General features: G+C 37.7%; 1 protein-coding gene across 1 annotated transcript in view; it reads left to right on the forward strand.

Moving 5' to 3' along the window:
- The first annotated feature begins 893 nt into the window (after positions 1-893).
- Positions 894-21394, forward strand: part of NSMCE4A (NSE4 homolog A, SMC5-SMC6 complex component) — a 32354-nt gene continuing 11853 nt past the window's right edge. The window contains exons 1-8 of the mRNA XM_053692641.1: positions 894-1124; positions 3108-3188; positions 4609-4739; positions 4850-4998; positions 5955-6054; positions 11835-11925; positions 16170-16264; positions 17513-17561. Coding sequence (XP_053548616.1) covers positions 1001-1124; positions 3108-3188; positions 4609-4739; positions 4850-4998; positions 5955-6054; positions 11835-11925; positions 16170-16264; positions 17513-17561 — 820 coding nt within the window. The 5' untranslated portion in view covers positions 894-1000. The remainder of the gene's footprint in view (positions 1125-3107; positions 3189-4608; positions 4740-4849; positions 4999-5954; positions 6055-11834; positions 11926-16169; positions 16265-17512; positions 17562-21394) is intronic.

Consider the following 21394-nt stretch of genomic DNA (forward strand, 5'->3'; position numbering starts at 1 on the left):
ATGTGCATCGGATAATAATCTGACAGACAAATGTCCGTCGGATAACAGTCCGATCTGTTGTGGGGGATGGGACCCATGGTTAGGTTCCCAGAGGCGGGTGTGCACAACCAATCGGATAATGTTGTCATGTTCTCGCTAGGGCCTAGTCCAGCTGCAGGTGTGTTAAGACAGTAGTAAAAAAATGTAGACCCCCCCAAGCTCCAACTTGTGCAGATGACATCAGACATCCCAACTCTCCCTGAAGTTCAGGGAGTCTCCCTGATTGTAATAGCGGCTCCCTGATGCCAGCAAATGGAATGCAATCTCCCTGAAACTCCAAGTACCATGATCCAATGTGGCCCAAATCCGGAAAAGTGTTTCTTTAAGGAATGCCTTTAGTTGCTGGGACGTTGTAGAACCCTCAAAGCATCAGTAACCAAAAAGCCCCCACTTATTCTAATAAAATAAAACACAAATACTACCTTATTTACTGCACCTTATTTACTGCACATGATTAAACGTGCAGTAATTAAACTCTGTATTCTAAAATATTTAAGCATTCAACAAGCGTACGATCACTGGAAAATAGGTTGTATGTGGTTGTGCAATAAAGCTACTTTTTTATGTGACTTTAGAGGGAAGCTACTTTAATGATAAGTCTCTATCTTATTTAGGGTTTCAAGGTGTCCAATATATAACTGGGAGAGGATTAAAATATCAGAGGAATATTTAATGAGTTACATGAATTAATAAGACCGAAGAGTATGTATTTAATTTGTCTTCTGTCTTGCAAAACGAAAACCATTTAGTATGTTTTTTTTTTCAGTTATGCATGTTCATATGTCAATAAAGCTTTTTGAACACAACTGTATGCCAGAACGAGGTTTGGAACGCAACCCAGCCTTCGTTCAGAATTTGTCCTATCGTAGAGCGCTTCCGTAGGCGGTATTTTGTTTTCACTGCGCCAGTTGTGTTGTGAGACCGCTTCATCTGTGGAAGTTTACGGTGTTGCTGCTGTGTCATGGCTGGCAGAAAAAAGAGTAACACGGAGCCCGAGGAGCAGGATGACAACGAAGATACTGTGGACGACACTAACCGCAGGGAGATACGACACAAGTACCGGGAACTTATGCTCAGCATGCAGCGTGAGTAATCTTGATACTGTACACACGTGACTTCTAAATTGGCCGCTAATCTAAGCAGAGGCATTAAATGTGTTAGGATGTTAACTGTACACACAACCAAGGAAGGGTTAAACCCACTATAACAACTTTAGATTCAATAGGTGGCCAGGGCATTATATAAAATGTAAATATATGAACTGTACAGCCTTAGCACGGAAATGGTTAAATCCTAGTAAAAGCAACTACCGACTTAATTAGAAATCACATAACTGCCCCCTATGTTGCCTAACAGAGGGGGTTTAATAAATTGTGCAGAATCTCTTCAAACCCTTAGTGAATCAGTGCTATAGGAGTTTAATCTTTGTTGGAGAGCTCTATGAATTCATGTTAAATGTTTAGAGGTTGTAGTATAATAAAGTACATATAGCCAGGAAATCCCACTGTAAGTCCTTGGGTATTTCCAAGTGAAAAAAATCTTCATCAGAGAGTATCCTTTTTTTTTTTTTTTTTTTTTTTTTTTTTTTTAGGCAGACCACCCATCTATTCATCCCAGATCTTGTGTCGTTGGGAGGGTTGGCCCAATTTCTGCGTTCTTGGCTAGGGCAAATGTCATAGAATGAATTCATAGGTTTAGAGCAGAATTCAAGACCCAGTGCCATGATACTACATTCATTCGCGACCCTATTTTTATTCTTGGACTGAAACCTACAACACACACACTCGTAAAACGTGCACACATCACACTCTCGTAAAATGCACATACACACACAAGTTGCGACCCAGTAATCGTTTCTGACCCGTAGTATAAAAAACCCTGTATTAAAGGATCTAAATGGAGTCTTTTATCTCAAAATATGTCTTTCTGAAGCCAACACATGTGAGGCTCAAACTATTGTCATTTGTTATTGTATTAGACTGTAATGTCACAGGCACAACAAGATTGCTGACCAAGTTTTGGGGGTTTTTTTTGCAGGTAGATAGCTCCTGCTTGCCGAGATCTCTCTGTCAATGACATCCCTGTGTAAGAAAATTGTAGCTGAAAATCTTGATCTAAGGATAGGTTGTGGTTAACCACCTAGTGAGGACTAGGGTTGCCACCTGTCCCTTAAAATACAGAACACTTATAAGTTACACATGTTGCAGGGTGTGCAGGGAGGAATATGAATAGTGCTGTCCAGAAACACAATACATGTTCCTCCCTACACACCCTGCAGCATGTGTAACTCATAAGAGTCCAGGAAAACATGGCTGAGGTGGCAACCCTAGTGAGGACTGCAGTATCTTTTTAAAGCAATGCATTGTAGTCAGTCCTCTCTGGGGTCAAGGGGGTTACTGTGTGCACGCTCCCAGTTCATAGTGGCAACATTCCTGCCACTTTATTGTTGTCAAGGTGATATTTTCATATAGAACTGCATTTTACTGTCAGCATTGCTTTACTGCCTTTTTTTATTCTGAGTTACACATGCTGCTGCAGGGAGGAACAATTATTGTGCCTCTGGACAGCATATAGATAGTGATTCTGAACAGCACTAGTTCTTTTCTGAAGTATGTGTAACTTCTAACAGGTGGCAACCCCATGAGTGCTCCTTTGTGTAAATAATGTTATTTAAGCAAATGATTTTGAATAAAGAATATTTATCATTCTAGAATATCTCAAAATTCTCTAAGAAATTTCTCTAAAATACTAGGTAAAGGAAAGCATCAGATATTATTATTATTATTATTATTATTATTATTATTATTTTATTTTTAATTTATCACACTTTACACAAAGTTTTGTGCCAGAACTTGTTTTAATGTTGTTTTTATTAGAAACAAGCTTTATTGCACACACATAATGTAATTACAGTTCTTTTATTTTTCTTTGTGACTATGGTTAATTATTTCAGTTCCCATGTTTAACCTGTTATAGCACTTTAATAAAAACATACTTCAAATACTATTTTTATTTAAAACTCCTTGGCATTTGTTTTTAAAATGTTGATGGTCTTTAATTTATTGTAGAGAACAGGGAGGACATGCTGTCATCTAGGAACAACAAACTTACGGAAGTCCTTGAAGAGGCCAACAAAATCTTTTCAGGTGGTAAGTAACCAAAACAATTTTGTTAATCATTCACCAAAGAAATAGTCCTATACAGTATAGGATATGTGTCCTCACAAAATCCACACGGGCATAAAAAGCAAGTTATTACAAGGTTTGTCCAAACATGCAGAATATATTAAAGTGATGGTAAACCTTCCCCTTTGTATAAACAGATCCGTAATGTTAGCAATATTTAAGATGGAGTTGAATGTATCAGTTGTTATGAAGATGCCCTTTAACTTTTAAATTTAGCTCTGAAATTCTCAAACACTGCGCTCCAGCCGCCCACTTCAAAAGTCTTTATTTTTTTTATTTATTTTTTTGTGCGCTTTAGCTACAAAATAAAATTTGTGAGTGCTGATCGGAGAACAATTCAAAGTGTTAGCTCACAAAAAAATTATTTATTATGAAGTGGGCAGAGTATTTGAATTTCAACGCTACATTAAAAAGTAAGTTATTGCATATCGTCATTACAACTGATGAATTAACATTCCAGATCTGTTTATACAAAGGGGAAAGTTTACCATCACTTTTACCCTTGTGTTTGCTGCAGTTGCTTTTCTTTGACTAACCTCTTCTACCCCTTCTTTTATATTGAAAGCTGTTCCAGGCTTTTCTTTGAAGTAGACAAGGCATACCACTGTCATCTTGCTTTATTATACAGTATCTTATATTATCTATCACCATATCTGTACCCAATTGGTCTCGGCAATGTAGCAGGATTAAAGGGACACTGAACCCAAATTTTTTCTTTTGCGATTCAGATAGAGCATGCAATTTTAAGCAACTTTCTAATTTACAACTATTATCAAATTTTATTTGTTCTCTTGCTATCTTTATTTGAAAAAGAAGGCATCTAAGCTAAGGAGCCAGCAAATTTTTGGTTCAGGACCATGGACAGCATTTTTTTTATTGGTGCTGTCCAATCAGCAAGGACAACCCAGTTTGTTCACCAAAAATGGGCAGGCATCTAAACTTACATTCTTGCTTGTCAAATAAACATACTAAGAGAATTAAGAAAATTTGATAATAGAAGTAAATTACAAAGTTGCTTAAAAAATTTGGGTTCAGTGTCCCTTTAAGCTAATGAAATCTGCAGTGTGCGCCACCAATTTTCGTAATTGGAAAACGCACAATTTTAAAGCTTAAATTACGAGAGAGAGAGATTAGTTTTTTAGAGGGCGGATTGAAGGGGAGATAATAATGGTAACAGATGCTCTAATTTATATTATGATCTATGATCACGTTGTAAATGATAGTAGTTTTAAAAAATAAAAAAATATGGAGAATCAGGATACACGTTGACTTTTATATTAAACTTTATCATTACTTAAAATAATATTTAGTACTTTGTGTTTGCCTTTTTCACTTTTCTTGTGATGACCCCTGATTAGATTTTGATTGTTTTCCTCTGCTTCAGTGTCCAGAGCAAGAGAAGCGGCTCTTGATGCTCAGTTTCTTGTCCTGGCTTCAAATCTTGGCAAGGAGAAAGCGAGTCAGCTTCATGCAGATATGACTGTGTTTGATCCAACATCGTTCACAGAAGACTTGGTAGGTTGTGACAACTGCTGGAGATGAATTACTTCTAAGGCCTGAATTGTATTGTGCATAGTATGTTATGATTCAACCATAAAAATAAATAAATCACATTTTCATTGCAGCTCTCATTCATGGGCATAAATCGCATGGAAAGCGCCGAAGATGACAGCGACAATGATTTTACTGTTGGTTTTTTACCGTCAGATGCCTGGCAGAGACTTGGAACAGAAGCTGATAAATACTTTAAAAAGACTCCAACTTTTCATTATATGTAAGCTGAGTGTGGCCACACTATATTTATGCACGTTAGAATTTTCTTTGTATTTTTTCCCTTAATTGATGTCCATGTAGATTTTATAAGTTCAAAAGTGTAAAGTGAAAACTAACTGCTTTCTTGGTTTTGCAGCCAGGGCACCATTGGTCTTGTAGTTTTACCATTTTTTTTTTCTTTTATTTAATATATAGATAAAATTCAACTGGTTTTAGTCCACTTGAAGCAGTTATTAGCTCACATACCATGTTCTGCTCTTAAAGGACCAGTCAAAACAGTATAAAAAGACAATGCAATAGCACTTAGTCTGAACTTCAAATGATTAGTAGATTTGTTTCTGACAGATTTCAAAATAATGTCTATTTCCACTCCTCATGTATCATGTGACAGCCATCAGCCAATCACAGATGCATATATATATATATTTTGTGAATTCTTACACATGCTCAGTAGGAGCTGGTGACTCAAAGTATAACGTTTCGTTAATGAAAGTAAATTGGAAAGTTATTTAAAATTGCTGCTCTATCTGAATCATGAAAGTTTAATTTTGACTTGAGTGTCCCTTTAACCTCTTAAGGACATATGACGGATTTTTTCCATCATAAAACAATTGAGCAAACTGAAAGCTGTGTCCTTAAAGGGTTAAACTGCAATGTTTGCATTTCCCTAGCTTTGTTTTTAACTTTAAGAAATCTATGATCTGTAATGCAAAACTTACATAATTTAATTTATGAGAGTTTTGCATTAGAATATCCCTTTAAGTAGCTAATGGCAATATGTGTTTAGTGATGCTATTACTCAGCAAAAATATAAGTTGTAGTCTTCAAAGACAAAAACCTCTAGCTGTCCAGTAAGATTGTCCATTTGGATTTGTAAAGATTATTCATTGATACGTATGTGATAAATCTAAATCTTCTTGTATGCTGTAGATGATAAATTGTTGTGTCGCTCTTCAGGTTGGGTTCATTCAAGACAGAACCTCCAGCTGTTCGACAAAAGATTGAAAGGCAGCGGAAGACTAACAAGACAGAGGAAAAGCGAGTTATGCCTGCTCAGGTGTGTGTTACTGTTATATAAATCTCATGAATGTAAAATAACTTTGCACTTAGAGATTTTAAATGGAGTAATAGTAATGCGTTCGGTGTAAAACATAAAAATATTTCGGGCCATATTACAATTGGAGCGCTTTTTCCCGCTCGAGCATTAACTGCACTAGCAGTAAGCTTTTTGCGAGCATCGGGTTGCGCTTGTATTATGAGTTGAAAGTAAACTGTTTTTGCTCACGTGCTAACCCGACGTTCATAAAAAAAATCTGAACTTAGAATATTGCGCACACGATAATGTGTTCCCCCACATAGAAGTCAATTGAGCAAACATAGTGGAAAAAATACCTCCTTACTCGCACCCACACACAAGCGCGTGTTCTGACATGTTCTTCACGTAGCAGATTTTGTTCTATTTATTCATAACTGCATATTTCTATATATTTCTGATGGTATTTTGTGTGTGTATGTGTGTGTGTGTGTGTATATGTGTATATATATATATATATATATATATATATATATATATATATATATAATCTATCTATCCAGACAGGTGCACTCACTGTGACATAAGACATCCGCCGGGGTGCTGCGCTGAAAACATATAGCAATATCCGTTCAACCCCTCAAGGTAGAAAAACGCTTCACTCTCCGGTCTCTTTCAAAATCCTTTATTAAGTATCCAGCATCATATGACAAAATTCCCAAATGTTTCGATACCAATTGGTATCTTTTTCAATGGGTAATCAGAACATATCTATCCCAAAAGAAGATTCCTAATACTAACCACAAACCACTCACCTATATACACCTGTAAAGCCTTTCTGTCACTTCCGGTACATCAGAAAACCGCCCCACCATGCGCATGCGTCCAGGAGTTAGCCAACCGCATGGCTAATTTGCATATTCAATAACGTAATGACGTTTGCGTTCCAACCACGCATAGTTACTCCTTACTGTTTTAGCAGCTAATGCGCATGCCCAGGTGGCTGAAGTTCTAATGATACCGGACTAACTCTTACAAGTATAACTACTCTAAAGTGTAAAAAAAAAAAAAAAAAAACTATCTATACCAAGTTAAAATCTATAATATGACTACCTGAGTTCTCAGAACAGACTTTATTCCTTTATATTTATAGAGTATTAAGTAAGATACTTAGCATTTTTATATACAGTTTGCTAAGCTAATCGCAGCCCCCTTAATTATCTTATCCACAATCTCCAAACTGTCTATTATCTAGTTAAAGTATGTTATACTATAATTATCAATATAACATATAGCTTCTATGCCAATTGGAGTGCAGTGAGAGACTTAGTTGTGGCTACCGCAATACACTAAACACCATATCTTCAGAGACTTTGTGAACCCATATATTCTGGACCAGTCCATCTTCCTGGGTGTTGATGACCTAGACCGATAAATCATGGACATTTCACTTAAAGGAAGACACCAAAGTCCATCTGTACATTCAGACCCTTGGGAGCCACTGTGTCTAAACGATAAATCCAGGAGGTCTCAACTTGGAGTAGTTTCGTGTTCCTATCTCCACCCCTTCGTAAGGGGGGCACATGATCAATCAACATAGTCCTTAAACTTGCCGCTGTGTGCCCAGCTTGAAGGAAATGTCTGGCGACCGGTTGATCAGATGTTTTCTTGTCAATCGCTTGTCTAATCGCATGGCGATGATTGGCCATTCTATCTCGAAATGTAGTAGAGGTCTTCCCCACATAGACAAGCGAACATGGACACATTAGTATGTATACAACATACGTACTCATACATGACAATCTGTGTAGAATCTTGTATTTTCTCCCAGTGTGTGGGTGGTGAAAGAACATCCCTGTTAACATACTATTGCACGTAGTGCAGTCCCCACATCTATAGCAGCCAACTTTTTTCCTGCTGTCCAGCCAAGTACCTTTTTCATAGCACTTCACAGGGTCATTCTGGACAAGTAAATCCTTCAAATTGGGTGCTCTCTTATAAGCCATCCGTGGGGCTGATGTGTGCAGGAATGGTAGTGATTTGTCAGTATTGATAATGTCCCAGTTCTTCTTGACCGATTCAGACAATATTTTGGACACAGGGTTGAACGTGGTAACAAAGTTAATGATATCGCTATTGTGTTCTACTTTATCAGTAGGATCATGTGGTTGTAGCAGAGATATTTGATCATCCCCGGCCAGGTTGGTTTGCACCTGTGTTATCAGTTTTCTTGCATATCCTCGTTGCTCCAATTTCTTAATCATTTCATCCTCCTGTACTCTTCTAGTCTCTCTTAGTGTGTTATTGCGGGCCACCCGCGTGAGTTGAGAGGATACCACACTCTTTTTTTGATGTTCAGGGTGAAAACTTGTGGATAGCAACAATGAGTTTCTATCCGTCGGTTTTGAATATAAGGAGGTAGAAAATTTGTAACAATCATCTTCTGTATAAACAGATATGTTTAGATCTAGGAATGGTATGCTCACCCTGTTATGGGCCACTTTAAATCGAATAGTTGACTCAAGCTGATTTAAGCTGTCAACCCACTGTTCTAGGGATTCCTCTGACCCTCTCCATACCAAAAACACATCGTCAATATACCTGACGTACAGTTTAATTTTATCAATTGTGCGAATGTGCATGACCATAGTCTCATACCAAGACATATACAGATTGGCGTATGCGGGAGCCATATTTGAACCCATTGCAGTTCCTGATATTTGTAAGAAGAATTCCTTCTCAAATTTGAAATAGTTTTTTTCCAAACAAAACCTCAATAGTTCCAATAGGAACTCAATGGGTGGTCCCGCATACGCCAATGACTCACTTAACATGGATCTGACCGCCTGTACACCACCATCATGCGGGATGACAGTGTACAAGCTGTCAACATCCATTGTAACAAGTAGGTCATCTGGACCAAGTTCATTCCAGGCAAGTAACCTCCGAATGAGTGAGGGAGAATCTAGTATAAAGGAATATGACTCCTTTACAACTGGCTGTAGGTGATGATCTATGAAAATGGCCACATTAGAACACAAAGAATCCCTGGCAGACACAATAGGTCTGCCAGGCGGTTTAATCAGAGTCTTGTGTACTTTGGGCAATAGGTATAGTACCGGAATAACCGGAAATGCAGTAGTCATATATTCAAATTCATTTTCATCAATCATACCTGATTCTAGCCCATATTTCAATATAAGATCCAATTCCTTCTTAAATGTATTTATTGGATTTCCTCTTAGTTTACAATAGATGCGATTATCAGTCAGCTGTCTATAGGCTTCCTCTCTATAGTCAACATAATTTTGAACCACCATAGAGCCTCCTTTATCCGCCGCATGAATAATGATCGTGGTGTCATTTTTTAAACTCTTTAGAGCCTCCTTTTCCCCTTTAGTGAGGTTAGGGAACAAATTTTCTACTTTTGCTCGTTCACACGTATCATTAATCATGCGTGAAAAACTACGGATAGAAGGGTTTAAGTTGATTGGATCAAACTTGCTCTGACTTTTGAACTTGTTGACACTCTCTTGTTCACTATTTTTAAAAAAATCCTTAATCCTAAGCTGTCTCTGTAATTTGTAGGTTTCAACATTCATTTTGAATTTGTCTATAGCTGGAGTGGGGACAAAGGACAGGCCCTTATTTAGCAAACTTTTCTCATCTAAACTTAGAGCTCTGTCACTTAAATTGTAGATAATATCTATTTTTTCTTGCCCGTTTTTTTCTTTGAATCCTCCCCTCCTCGTGTGCGGTCTTGCTCGTTTTGCTTTACTGGAAGCGGAGGTTTTTTGGAGGATCTGGTGCTCACCCCACCTAAAGGGTGACCAGCATTAACATTTGGGTTGGACTCATCATTATCTGGCCCAGATGAATCGCCTCCACTACTGTCAACAGTGTCAGCAATGTTTCTATTATTAAAGCGTCTCCTTCGTCTAAATTGTGGTCTATTGTCCTCCTTCCCATAGAGCCACCTATACACTCTTCTCTCCCTGTAATCAGTCTCTACAGTCATTAATTTGTTGTTCTTAAAGGTTAACAAATCGTTTTTATATTTGTTAACTTGTCCCTGTAATTTGTTAATCCAATCTTCCCCTGTATCTTCCGTTAGGATCTGGTAGCTCGTCTCTTTAACCTCATTGATTTCCACTCTAATTAGATGTAATAATCTATTGGATTCCTCAATTACCAATAAAATGAGGTCATATGAGCACTTGTTTAAGATTGAGCACCACTTCCTACAGAATTCAGGGTGGAAGGGGTGGAGATAGGAACACGAAACTACTCCAAGTTGAGACCTCCTGGATTTATCGTTTAGACACAGTGGCTCCCAAGGGTCTGAATGTACAGATGGACTTTGGTGTCTTCCTTTAAGTGAAATGTCCATGATTTATCGGTCTAGGTCATCAACACCCAGGAAGATGGACTGGTCCAGAATATATGGGTTCACAAAGTCTCTGAAGATATGGTGTTTAGTGTATTGCGGTAGCCACAACTAAGTCTCTCACTGCACTCCAATTGGCATAGAAGCTATATGTTATATTGATAATTATAGTATAACATACTTTAACTAGATAATAGACAGTTTGGAGATTGTGGATAAGATAATTAAGGGGGCTGCGATTAGCTTAGCAAACTGTATATAAAAATGCTAAGTATCTTACTTAATACTCTATAAATATAAAGGAATAAAGTCTGTTCTGAGAACTCAGGTAGTCATATTATAGATTTTAACTTGGTATAGATAGTTTTTTTTTTTTTTTTTTTTACACTTTAGAGTAGTTATACTTGTAAGAGTTAGTCCGGTATCATTAGAACTTCAGCCACCTGGGCATGCGCATTAGCTGCTAAAACAGTAAGGAGTAACTATGCGTGGTTGGAACGCAAACGTCATTACGTTATTGAATATGCAAATTAGCCATGCGGTTGGCTAACTCCTGGACGCATGCGCATGGTGGGGCGGTTTTCTGATGTACCGGAAGTGACAGAAAGGCTATATAGGTGAGTGGTTTGTGGTTAGTATTAGGAATCTTTTTTTGGGATAGATATGTTCTGATTACCCATTGAAAAAGATACCAATTGGTATCGAAACGTTTGGGAATTTTGTCATATGATGCTGGATACTTAATAAAGGATTTTGAAAGAGACCGGAGAGTGAAGCGTTTTTCTACCTTGAGGGGTTGAACGGATATTGCTATATATATATATATATATATATATATATATATATATATATATATATATATATATATATATATATATATATATATATATATATATATAGTAGCCCTTTGCAGTCAAGTAGATGAAAACATGTAAAATCATATTTATGCAATATTAATATTTATTAAAGTGTTATACTATGTATTTGCTGTAAATATTTCACATTCCAATGTTCTACACACACACACACACGTGTGTGTGCAGAACATTGAGAGCATGCAGTTTCCAATTTACATCCATCAAACTGGGCATCCTTATTATATGCACACTCACTTTCTGAGGTACCAGCTACTCCTGAGCATATGCAAGAGTTCAGAGTATACATATATGAATCTGATTAGCTGATCGCCGTCACATAATAAAGGGGGGGGGGGGGGGGGGGGCTGACAAATTATAGGATTTTTTTAAATTTTGTTAGACAAAATCTATTACTCATTTAAAATTCAAAGAACATACTAATAAATCCCCCAGCATGATTATTTAAAGGACTGTTATTGTTGTGAAGCAATTTTCTTTAGTAATGGACTTTTTTTTTTTTTCTTTTTTTTTTTTTTTTAATCAAAAATGTTTAATTTTAGTTGAAAAAAATGGAAGAATCTCACCAAGAAGCAACAGAAAAGGAAGTTGAGCGAATCCTAGGATTTCTGCAGACATACTTCAGAGAAGATCGTAAGTGTGGAAGAGCAGGTTTAAAGGGACAGTATACTTCAGAATTACATTGTTTATAAAGATAGATAGGGGGGCGTGTGCGTACAGCGATCAGGAATGGTCGCAATTTCTTAGAGCTCCAGCTGAAAATACGCCAAAATCTGATTCTCCTTACAGCAAAAAATCACACAAATACCATTTATCACTGTGCTGTTCAGAGGCAATATATATATATATATATATATATATATATATATATATAAAATGCAGGAGTATAAGATCGGATGTTTGAGGCCTAGAGTGGCGGCTCATAACAGGCAGTGCTACCCCACTCAATATGCCGAGGTAACTTGTCCTAATTTGGATAATACAGCACTAAAGTTTGATCTCTGCATCTTTATATCGGATCTAACTACAATCGTACACCACCTGAACAAGGGAATATCTAACCTGCAAAGACATCACCACAAACAAGCAAAAATGTCCACCGAACAAGACACAAGCCAGCATAATAGCATAGACTATTATATGCAAAGACTTGAAACACTGCTTTCAGAACTGACTAGACAAAGCCCTGTGGGATCACTTGATGGACATTTATACTAAGCATTGTAAGGCTCAAACCACTATCTGCACCTCGACGACGGCTCCTCTACAAGACGACCCCAAGTCTAAACGCACTACAGAGGAACCTCTGCATTTGCTGAAGCAAACACCACCTACCAAGCAGCCGACATACCATGTAGAGACAACCAAGAAGAAAATCTATGCACCTTGTCTTGGCGCCATTATCCACTTAGGGCTGAGCCAGACTTACACATCAACAGAACAGAGTTAATTAAACCGACTGATACAGCACATGAGACCATTAACAAATTGGATGCCTCTGCAGGAGCTCAGGGGGGACTCCCGGTCTGTCACAAACGCCAACATGTCGTACATCTCATCTGCTTCTACCATATCGGTCTCAATACTGAATACTCCAAGCAATCGGTCAATCTGCTATACCCAGCTGGAAAGGTTACTAAAGGAAAGATGACGGCTACGGGACACCCAAAAGTATTGGATATGTCTATCCTGCATCATTTTCGCACCCACAGTAAACTGAACTTGGTTTCTGGGACGATGTTCTTATTGAGGACTAGACTTAGGAATTGAGAGTGCAGGTCCTATTTTGCAGATCACGGTTTAATGGGTTACTAGGGTGATAGTTGAATACATCCTATATTTTTTGTTTTATGTTATCTAATTTTGCAAACATTTGACATTCTGTAAGTTTTTGCCTTGGAGCTAGAGGCACTGTTACAGCAGACGCCCTCATGATAGTGGCTTATAACACTCCTTCCCTGAGTAACGCAACAGTGGTAAATTTACTATTGAATAGGCAAGGATACCTTAAACAATATCTTGTTGATTGAGCCTAGACTGTGTGGACAGAATGTTTTCTCTAATATGCTAGGTATCACCATCAATATAATATCCATACCAGAGGTGTTATACATAGTTCCATGAAGTTTAAGTAATATAAATCACTGCGTATGTTAACTTTATAGTATGCCCTTATAACATCATCTGGTTTTGTACAATGCCCTGCATAATGTGACCTATTATTCAATATCTAAACAAGCGGGCATACGTGCCCTTTAAAGGAGAACGAGTAGCTAGCCTTTTAGCATTTTAAATTATTTTTCATTAGTTCACTTATTGCCCAGCAGAGGGCCCTATAAACAAAGCAATGTCTTTCCCACTACTATACTACACTGTAATTAATATTTCCTTCCGGAACTACAAAATCTATTCCATTGTACAACTATACCCATGCATGAATGCCAACCTTTCTCTATTCACTAAAGTGTGTTCGCATGAAAATTGTAAGCAGTTGTTATTTCTCTACTGTATTTTTCTAGTCAACTTAAAATGCAGAGCTTCGTGACACCTTTTATACGTATAACCAAATTTGGCTGCATCAGTTACCCGCTGTCTAGGACATTTAGCAGAATATTAAGACTCTTTATGATGCCATTTTTATTTTGTTTACTTAAACCCCTGCAACATACCGTAGTTGTATACAAGACCCAAGAGTGGTCTATACTGTTAAACTGAGGGGAGAAAATGAAGGGGATCCTTTTTTTTTGGTACATTGCAAGCTCTTTAACATGTCATTAACATTTGTAATCTTGACAGTACCATGCATTTTATGTTTGTATATTCCTTGTACCCTCAATAAAAAAGATAGATAATCCCCCATTCCCCAGTTTGGATAACCAACATTATATTATTAATACAATTTTGCCTCTGTGATTACCTTGTTGCTAAGCCTCTGCAGATTTCCCCTTATCTCAGTTCTTTTACAAGACTTGCTTTTTAGCCAATCAGTGCTGACACTTAAATAATTTCAAAAAATATAGAGAAAGAAAAAAAAGGTATCTGGTGGCACACTTTAATAGAGAGCTTATAATTACAATCCATACATCAGAAAGGCACTAGGGGGATATTATGTTAAAATATAACTTTTATTATGTTAATTAAAATAAAAACCATAATTGTGTATATAATGGTTAAAATAGGGTATATTTGTGTTAGTGTAATACAAAGTACAATCCAATTATTGCTTAGTTGTCACCCACGATAACCATAGGGACAGCTGACTTTCTATTATTTGGTACAGTATGAACTGTATAGTACATATATAGATTGTCCTATTATTAGTATGAATATGTTTGTTCAAATCAGTATCATATACCCCTAATGATGATCTAAATCATCATGGATAATTAGAAATAGAATATAAAATACAGAAAGAAGATATTAATATAAAAATACTGTGTCCTGGTTCATGCAGGGTTAAATAAATTATAACGTAGTTGTATATGTGATTTACAGAATCATATAGTGAGGTAGTATAACAAAATTCCCATAGATAGGTATGCTAAGCTTGGATACGATTACCGAAGGGGGGGTGCTTGGACAATATCGCAGGATTCCCCCAGAGATGGTCACAGATTAATTAGCTTAGGCTGAGCAGCACAAAATACGTATGCTGCCCCACAATTTAGTCTTAAGTTTGGTAACTACGTCACCTGCTAATCACATTTATTATACCGTGATGGGTGTTGAAATGTCATTATCAGAAAGTCTTCCAATAATACAGTGGTGCCCAGAAACCGTGTTAAATTAAAAAGAAAGTGTGTTGCTTCTCGTAGTCAATTACAGGGAAGTAGTCCCTAAATAGCGCTTCTTTTATTGTTATATAGGTTAGGTCAAAAACCGGGTAGTGTGAAGTTTAATACGTGTATCCTTTTGTTATTACACATCAGAAAAAACCTGAGGTATTCTCCGTGAGAGCAATGTGGACACGCCACAAAACTGCTCCCTCACTAGCCACAATAGTTTAAATTGCCCGGAGATAACTAGCGTAGCATCATAATTTTACTGAGAGTAATAACCCCACTAAATACCCGCCAAGTTTTTTAAGCTAAAGATGCCGATATCGGCCAACAAAATAGGTTGATTCTATTAATTACAACAGTTTAGCACATAGAGAAGCAGAGCGAACGCCTGACGCGCGTTTCTTCTACTGCTTTGTCTAAAGACCACTGCTCCATAACCCTGTCCGCCTGCTCTGATGAGGCGGACTGAGATTGCCACAATTCAACCCGATCGAGTACTATTGGGTTGATTTACACCCCCATGCTGGCAGCTGATTGGCCGCGAAAACTGCAGGGTGCGGCGTTGCACTAGCAGCTCTTGTGAGCTGCTGGTGCAATGCTGAATACGGAGAGCGTATCATTTGATAAATAGGCCTCTACAACTGCAGGTTCGCACAAGAGAACCTGCAGTCAGGATTTATCAAGCAGCAGTAATCTGACCGCTGCTTCCCTACCTTGTCGTCCACCTCTTGGATAATTTCAATCTCCTCAGTCTCGTCTGACCGGGGAGAATGACAGCTCTTGCCCTGTGGATGATAAATGGAGCCCTTTGTATGCCCCTGCCTGATATGTGGAAAGGAGCAAATATCCTTTTAAAAATATGGATTGCAAAAATGTTTAGATTTATAAACTTTGATCTTTAGTGATTTTCACTTATGTCCATTTTAATGTTTTATAGATGTAGGAAAAATGTAATATAATATTTCTGTTAATCATATGGTAGACACTTATACAATGTTAAAAAAATGCTGAGTGTGTCGATCTTTAGCACAAGCAAGTGTTTTGCATCTTCTTTTATTTTTTTATATTAAACCTTTTTCTTTACTTTTCTTGTAGCTGACACACCTATTTCCTTCTTTGATTTTGTAATTGATCCGGACTCCTTTGCACGTACTGTTGAGAACATCTTTCACGTATCCTTTATTATAAGGGTAAGTTTTTTTTTTTTGTTTTTTTAAACTTTAAGATAAGTCCCTACTGAAAGTGTCAAAAGTATTATGTGTTGTTTTAAATTACTCATCATACAAACTTATGGTGATAAAAAAACTTGCTGGCATGTAGAGAAATCACACACAATATTTTTTTTTTTTTTAAGCATCATATTGTAATATAGGTTTCTCTCCTTTACACCCAGAACATTACATAGCGATAAACCGATATTAAACTACAATGTACCTTTCTACAATTGTTTAAGGGATGCTGACAAGACTTGTTAGATAATCTCTCCATCAGATAATCAGGCGCATAGTACTTGGTTTGTATCCTAGCATCATTTTGCAACTGCAACTTCATAATCAAAGATCTTGATTTGTCACTGCCCACAACATCCTAGTTTGAGAATTTTCTAGTTAAAGGGACATGAAAGCCAATTTTTTTCTTTCGTGATTTAGAAAGAGCATGTCATTTTAAACAACTTTCTAATTTACTTCTATTATCTAATTTACTTCATTCTCTTGATATCACTTGCTGAAAAGCATATTTAGATATGCTCAGTAGCTGCTGATTGGTTGCTGCACCTAGAGGCCTTGTGTGATTGGCTCACACATGTGCATTGCTATTTCTTCAACAAAGGATATCGAAAGAATTAAGCAAATTAGATAATAGAAGTAAATTGGAAAGTTGTTTAAAATTGCATGCCCTTTCTGAATCATGAAAGTTTAATTTTGACTAGACTGTCCCTTTAATGGTCTTGGCATGAAGTGAACACATATTTTGGCAGAGACTATGGTTAGTGCTAGGGTTAACTGCTTGGATGCCAGAGATGTCTGCAACTCACTCATTCAGTGACTTATTGGGTATGCTCCCTTTCTTGGCAGGTGACATTTCTGAGCCTGTATTGTGCCCATGCGTGTAATATTGTGGGTAGGGCACCGTTCCCAACAAGTATTTGCTAATGTCATTTTATTGCACTCAGCTTAAATTTACAGTGCATGACCAACAGCTGTGTCTGTTGTGATAATGACGAGAATGAGAATTTATGGTCAATAGTGTAAACAAATACTGTATATTGCACCATCCCCAATGGTGAGACATTTCAGAATGACTTGCAGTCTTGTATAATCTTAAGTAAATAATGTCTTTGTTTCTAAAGCAGTTACTTTTTTTTTTTTAATCTGTAAATTCTAATACATCTGTTTCTCTCTCCCCCCCCCCCCCCTCTATTTTCTGGCACGATGTAGGATGGATTTGCAAGGATAAAACTTGACCAGGACAAGCTTCCAGTGATAGGTATGAATGCTTATTTTTAATGAGTGTCTGGTATACTTAGTATTGGTAACATAGGGCTAGATTTATCAAGCCCCTACGGCTGCAAGTTCTCACAAGAACTTGCTCACCGCGATTTATCAAGCAGCGGTCACCAGACCGCTGCTTCCCTAAGCTCTTCGCCACCTCTAAGGTGGCGAAATTCAATCTCCTTGGTCGAGTCTGACCGAGGAGATTGACAGCTCCTGCCTGCGCGTGAGCGCAAAATTGCGCTTGTGTGCAATGTTAATTACCTACGGGTAATTTCCCCCCAGCCCCACAGGCGAGCTGCCCCTGTACGCCTCAGCTATGATAAATCTAGCCCATAGTGCTTGGGGAGAAATTTTAGTGCAGATTACACAGGGGCAGATCTCTCCAGCACTGCAAAATCTCTCATTTCTGTATACGAAGGAGAGACAAGCCCAGTGCAATATAGCGCTGACAGTTTTGTTACACTTGTATTTTGTATCCTTTACACTTCAGACTGGGTCTTTTCAGTATTAATTCATTTAAGCTTTCACACTTTCTATTTTATATTTTAATACCTTTTTTAGATTAAGATCCAGCAGTGATTTTACAAATTATGATTTATGTTTTGAAAGTTTCTCTGTTACTTTGTCCCCTTAAGGACAAGGCCATTTTTTTCAATTTCTTACCCTTAAGGACCATTTCTGCGGTGTTTGTGTTTAGCTGTAATTTTTCTCTTATTGTACCCACACATATTATATACAGTTTTTCTCACCATTAAATGGACTTTCTAAAGATACCATTATTTTCATCATATCTTATAATTTACTATCAAACAATTATAAAATATGAAAAAAATTGAAAAAAACACACACTTTTTCTAACTTTGACCCCCAAAATCTGTTACACATCTACAACCACCAAAAAACACCCATGCTAAATAGTTTCTAAATTTTGTCCTGAGTTTAGAAATACCCAATGTTTACATGTTCTTTGCTCTTTTTTGCAAGTTATAGGGCAATAAATTCAAGTAGCACTTTGCTATTTCCAAACTTTTTTTTTCTCAAAATTGGCAATAGTTACATTGTAACATTGATATCTGTCAGGAATCCCTGAATATCCCTTGACATGTATATATTTTTTTAGAAGACAACCCAAAGTATTGATCTAGGCCCATTTTGGTATATTTCATGCCACCATTTCACCGCCAAATGGGATCAAATAAAAAAAAAATGGATCACTTTTTCACTAACTTTAGGTTTCCCACTAAAATGATTTACAAACAGCTTGTGCAATTATGGCAAAAATGGTTGTAAATGCTTCTCTGGGATCCCCTTTGTTCAGAAATAGCAGACATATATGGCTTTAGCATTGCTCTTTGGTAATTAGATGGCCACTAAATGGCGCTGCGCACCACACTTGTATTATGCCCAGCAGTGACAGGGTTAATTAGGTAGCTTGAAGGGTTATTTTTAGCTTTAGTGTATTGATCAGCCTCCCACCTGACACATCCCACCCCCTGATCCCTCCCAAACAGCTCTCTTCCCTCTCCCACCCCACAAATGTCCCCGCCATCTTAAAGTGAATGTAAATTTTGATGCTAAAGTGCCCGGTTTTTAAAACTTCGATTAAAAACAAGGACACTTTAATTCATCAAAATTTACATTTCACTTGTGTTGTGAAAAAATACTTACCTTTTAAACTTGACAGCCGCTCCAGCTTCCTCCGCCTGTCGCAATGCCTCTTCCTGGGTCTAAAATGAGGAATTCGGCTTCCTCCAATCACGGCGTTGAATTGGACACAGATTTCCCCTGGGGGGAGAAGCCGTGATTTGAGGATGACCGATCCATCATTTCTGACGTCATAAATGGCTTTCAGCGAACGGGGAAAGCTTGAGCGGCTATCAAGTTTAAAAGGTAAGTATTTTTTCACGAGTGAAATGTAAATTTTTATGAATTAAAGTGCCCCTGTTTTTAATCAAATTTTTAAAAGCCGGGCACTTTAGCATCAAAATTTACATTCACTTTAAGTACTGGCAAAAAGTCTGCCAGTATAAAAGAAAAAGTTTGTCTTTGTTTTAAAAATTTTTTTTTTTAAATTATATATTTTCTGAAGTGTAGGATCCCTCCCCCTCTCACAATTCGGTGCCATTTTGGGTACTGGCAGCGGTCTGCCAGTACCCATTTTTCAAAATAAAGTGCCCTTTTTTATATAGATATTTATTTTGCTGCAGTGTAGCTGCTCCCCCTCTCCCAGATCCCTTTTTTAAAACATAATTTTCCCCACTCCCACCACCCGCTCCCACCAAGACATCAATCAATGCACATATTAGTGCAAATCGCGGGGGCTCCCGCACTCACCGGGGACTGAACTGACACTGCACTTGCCGAAAGTGATCCAACGATGGGCCGCCCACCCGCCTCCCTGCAGCTGCTCCCACCAACCCACTATCGCTGGCCGATGCAGAGAGGGCCACAGAGTGGCTCTCTCTGCATTGGTGTTTGAAAAAAGGTATTGCAGTGATGCCTCAATATCAAGACATCACGGCAATACCTTGAAAGCGGCTGGAAGCGATAAGGATCGCTTCCAGACGCTTTAAACCCCTAACAATGTACAGGGTAAGTTGTTTGCCTTTAAAGACCAGTTTGTGTTTGACGTACCCTGTATGACGTGTGTCGTTAAGGGGTTAACAAATTAGGATCATACTCCTTCCCCCCCCCCCCCCCCCCAATTACATTGCACTTTGTATTTTATCTAGTTTTAAAATCTAACACAGCTTCAGAAAGTGGGAGGGACAAGGGTATGTGTGAAACTCTCACAGGTGTTGTGAAAGGCTGTGAGCTTATTTTTATTTTTTTAATTTGCTGCATAGTAGGAGCAACATTCTTACAAATCTGAATGCTTTTAGCTAGAGTGATGAAATCTTTGGACATGACCACCAATTATGTGCTTCAGTGCCTACACCCTCACGGTCTCTCCAACATGTATAGTGGATTTTTTTTTGCAGAAGAATCTGATGTATTTTCAAAGGTTGCCAGTGGTAAAGAATCTTAATATAAAGCTCTATCAGGGTAATGCAGTGGATTGGGAAGGCCACAGCCCCGGTAATTGGTATCTATGTCTAGACCGAAATCTCGGTCCCATTTAGGAGGGTATTAGTTTTGCGAAATGAACAATTTAGCAAAAACTTATAATGAATTGTAATAGGTTTGTATAATTGGGCTTCTACAAGCTTCCTAAATTGTAAGATCTAAAAGTAGATTTGGGAAAGCCCCACAATTAGAGAAGCGACCACAATCTAAAACTTTCAAAATTAATCTTTGGTAAACTAAAATGTTCTTGAATAGAAGAGGGTGCTATTAATGAATCTTAGATATAAAGATCTCTTACCTCCTTAAGGTCTGCCTTTTCCTAAGTGGTAGGGTGAGAGTCTTGAAGACAATAAAGAAGTCCTGAAATACAAAGGGGAGAGATGGGACACTATCTGCTGATTTTTATTTAGTAGAGGATACAATTTTTCTAATCACGTACCTAGAAATTGCTAGTTTGGAAAGAGTTCTCATATGTGCTGGGATCCAGATTAAGTCACCTAATTGTAAAAAAGCCAGGAGTGAAGCTTGTTCTCCGAGATGGTGATTAGGAAGAACCCCATGCAGATATGTGGGACAATATAGTTGCATGTTAATATAATTTAACATTAGGGAGGCCAATACCCCCCTACCTATAGGAAACTGTAACACTTTGGGATGCTATCCTGGGTTTACCTGATTTCCAAACATAGTCAGAAAAAACAGATTGAAATTGATTAAGAACAGAGACTGTGACTTTAATAGGAATACAACATAACAAAT

The sequence above is a fragment of the Bombina bombina genome, chromosome 9 (genome assembly GCF_027579735.1).
Source record: "Bombina bombina isolate aBomBom1 chromosome 9, aBomBom1.pri, whole genome shotgun sequence".
Lineage (NCBI taxonomy): Eukaryota > Metazoa > Chordata > Amphibia > Anura > Bombinatoridae > Bombina > Bombina bombina.